Raw genomic sequence first — 4,088 nt, 5'->3', positions numbered from 1 at the left:
ATGATCACATTGATAGAAGCGGTTAGATAGTTCGTGCTTTTGCACACTGCTCCAATGCAGTTAGCAGCACAGGCTCAAACCCAGCGTGGAACATCTCCTGCAATAGTAAGGGACGTATGTGCGTGTATGTGTGTAGCTAGTACATATCGTAACCGGTGTGTGTGCATTTGTGTGTGTGTGTGGGACGTATGTGCGTGAATATGTGTGGTTAGTATGTATCGTAATCGGTGTGTGTATGTGTGTGTGTATATATGGGACGTATGTGCGTGTATGTGTGTAGATAGTATGTATCGTAATCGGTGTGTGCACATTTGTGTGTGTGTGTGTGTATGGGACGTATGCGCGTATATGTGTGTAGTTAGTATGCATCGTAATCGGTGTGTGTGTATTTGTGTGTGTGTGTATGGAGTGTATGTGTGTGTATGAGTGTAATAAGTATCGCTGTGTGGGCTTTTGTGTGTGTATGTGTTTGTGTGCACGTGCGTTTACAATTGTAATAAGTATGTATCGGTACCCGTGTGTGGGCATTTGTGTGTATGTGTATGTGCGTATATGGGTGCATGAGTCTAGTACGTATGTGTCGGATTTGTGTCTGTGTGTGTACGTGTATATATGCGTGTACACGTATATGCGTGGATTGAGAATTTGTGTGTATGTGTGTATGTCTATCTGCGCGCATGAGCATATGACAAGGATAGATATCCATAATATATTATATAACCTTATCCAAACACTTCGAACAAGAACACTTTAGAGTTCCATATATATATATATGTGTGTGTGTGTATATATATATATATATATATATATATATATAATATAATATATATATATATATATATATTCATATATAATACCTTGGACTTCTTTGGCAGATCCTTGATGCCATATATTATATCTGCGGCAGTTGTCAGCTGCAGTCGCATCGTCTCTTCGGCTGAAGCGTCGCTGTGTGTATTGACGTACGTGTGCAATTGATTGTACCGGTCCAACCACGGCCCCATGGCTGTCCTGTATTTGGCTGCTCTTTCGGTGTAATTTTGTCCCGATTCCTGTAGGTAGGATAGTAGTCTGTCTCTGTTTATATCTGACTTGTGGCTGCGCCAAGCAATAAAATTCGGAAAAGATGTAGTACTACCTGGCGGAAGGTTGTTTAGGGTTTGGGTTTTGTGAATACCTACACGAGCATTCAAAAGATCAAACAAGCACTCCGAAAAAGTAGAAACTACCGACAGCAGAACTACCCACTAGCAATTGTAGTGAAAAACTGTACGTACGCATACGTGACCACCAAAGACAGACAGTATATCTTGTAGTAACAGACATCTATGTACAGACAGTATATCTCACAGTAACAGACATCTATTTACAGACAGTATATCTCGTAGTAACAGACAGCTTTGTACAGAGAATGTATCTACAAGGATAGGCTAACCAACCAATCATCATGGCCCCTCCAAGAGAAGTATTTAGCCACCACCACCACCACCACCACCACCACATAAACCCCATAAATCACCACCACCACCACATAAACCCCATGAACCATCACCACCACCACATAAACCACATAAACCACCACCACCACCACATAAACCACCTCTACCACCCCATAAACCACCACCACCACCACCACATAAACCACCACCACCCCCATCGGCACAATATTGCAGCGCTTGTAACTGCGCGTAGATGACGGCTATATACAGTGAGGTTGTCTATTTGAATAGCCTACATGACCCGTAAACAGAGGCAACCAAAACCAACAGAGAAATTGAATACCACGGCCAGTCACCGATGAAGTCGTGTACGGCTGGTTTAGTTGAACCCTAACCCTAAACCCCTGAAACAGGTACTCATGCTTGACGGGCACTGTACAGGGGGCATACCTTCTACATTGAGAAGTACAACTGACCAGACAATATAACCAGCCTAAATAGACAATCAACACAACCATACAACATAATCAACACAACCATACAACACAATCAATACAACCATACAACATAATCAACACAATCAACACAGCCATACAACACAATCAACACAACTATACGACATAGACATCTGAACCACAACCCCTCACTTGCATATTGAAACGGGACTGTCTGTACGTGAAAGGGACGAAACTGTGCGTGAGCATACCTACATAAAAAGCCCCAGGAGCCTTTGACCATAGCCTTACTACTACAGCCAACGAGCCAAGCCATACCACATAGACCTTTAAACTCAAAATAAAACGCAACACGCCTACATGACAACACATCTGATACCACAAACCCCTACCGGCGGATTGGCGTACGGCTGTAGGTAGCTACAGTAACGAGCCAAACCATACCACATAGACCTCTAAACTCAATATAACACGCAACACGCCTACATGACAACACATCTGATACCACAAACCCCTACCGGCAGATTGGCGTACGGCTGTAGGTACGCATACGTGACAGCTATATATAGTGCACTTGTGAGGTTCTCTCTGTTTGCGGATCCTTGACCTTGATGTCTGTCCTGTTTTGGTAGGTACTCCTCTATAACATGCAGGTTCTGTACCAATGCCGACATATCCCCCCACGTGAGCAGGTGTAGTGGTCGTATCCTGACGGGCGTGATTGGGTATGTGTTTTTGGTCAGTCTTGTGTATTAATTTAAATCTTATAATAATATATATATATATATATATATATGTATATATTTGTATATATATATGTGTGTGTGTGTGTGTATGTATGTGTGTGTGTGTATGTATATATATGTAGACATCTACAAAGCGAAATATATATACCTAACCCACAGTCATCTGGCGGATCATCTACAATTCAACACAACACGACAGCGAAACATACACGCACCGACATGCCTACAACGCAACTATCATACTCACTAGTATATACACCCATACATAAACAACCACATACGTATATACCGATATATATACCTACACATACGTATATACCGATATATATATACACATACGTATATACCGATCTATATACCTACACATACGTATATACCGATACGTATACCTACCTCGCAGTCATCCGCCGGAGCATCTCAATAGCGCCCGAGTACACGGCTGTGGGCATGCCTTGTCGTGCCAGCGTGTGCACTAACAACCGCGTGATCTGCATGAGAAGACCCTCCACACTTGCGGCGCTGATGGCGGCCTCGTTACTGCTTGTAGCCTGGATGTGGATGGGGTGGGATGAGAATGATACAGGCCATTGTGTAGAATACCTGTAGAGGCACTGTTTGAAGCCTGGGTGTTGATGGGTTGGGGTGTTGTAGAGGTACTGCTTGTAGCCTGGATGTGGATGGGATGGGGTGATAATGATACAGGCCATTGTGTGATATATATATGTATATATATATATTGAAGAACTATGTTTGTGCTTATTTAAAAAGACGAGATACGTGTATATACATGTACATATCCATACAGCGCATGGAGCTGTACTCTGTCACCACACAAGGTGAGTACTATCAGGTGCCTATTCCAATTCTCTACCTATACATACGCCAATATGATGTACAAATAAACCCTTGTACGCACATGATCTGAGACACACACACATTCTCTGACATACCTTATTGCCATACGTGATGATCCACTCGGAGAACAGAGCCAGGGTGCGGAAGCTAGTGGCGTGCACTGAGGCGAGGACATTATCAGCACACGCCAACTCTTTGCTGAGACAAAGATCGCTCACACCCATGACAGCTACCACTAACTGTTCAGTGGTTTCCCGGTGTTCTATAAATAGATCCCGCACACACTCGTGGAGTGTGCCGATGATCATCATGCCAAAGGTGCAGTTCATAGACACCTCCACAAGCTGTGCCTGGGAGAGGGCTGTGAGTAAGGTTTTGGGGTGTTAGGGTTTTAGGGTCTGGCGAGTGGGAGGATAGGGGTATACTCAGAGGTACGGCGTTGAAATTAAGAAGAAGAAATTGATTGTAGGACAGTGAGGTGTAGTAGGATACCATAGAAACAGTGATTGACAGATATTGAAGTGGTAGCGAGGCTCTGTGGCATACAAGCCTAAAATGGCAGTCTATTAGAATGCACGTACACGCACTGACAA

The 4,088-nt window shown here is 43.5% G+C and overlaps 1 protein-coding gene across 1 annotated transcript; it reads right to left on the bottom strand.

The window, feature by feature from the left end:
• SARC_11527 (hypothetical protein) lies at nucleotides 1–3,857 on the bottom strand. The gene is made up of 5 exons (XM_014294382.1): nucleotides 3,591–3,857; nucleotides 3,034–3,188; nucleotides 2,413–2,602; nucleotides 858–1,052; nucleotides 1–97 (listed from the first exon to the last, which is right to left on the bottom strand). Exons 1-5 carry the CDS (start codon nucleotides 3,822–3,824, stop codon nucleotides 23–25), a joined length of 849 nt encoding a protein of 282 aa, XP_014149857.1. The 5' UTR covers nucleotides 3,825–3,857; the 3' UTR covers nucleotides 1–22.
• Between the last annotated feature and the right edge of the window lie 231 nt (nucleotides 3,858–4,088).

This window comes from Sphaeroforma arctica (genome assembly GCF_001186125.1).
Source record: "Sphaeroforma arctica JP610 unplaced genomic scaffold supercont1.1738, whole genome shotgun sequence".
Taxonomy (NCBI): Eukaryota; class Ichthyosporea; order Ichthyophonida; genus Sphaeroforma; species Sphaeroforma arctica.
The sequence above is the reverse complement of the archived record's forward strand: the minus strand, read 5'-3'. Positions and strand labels throughout refer to the sequence as shown.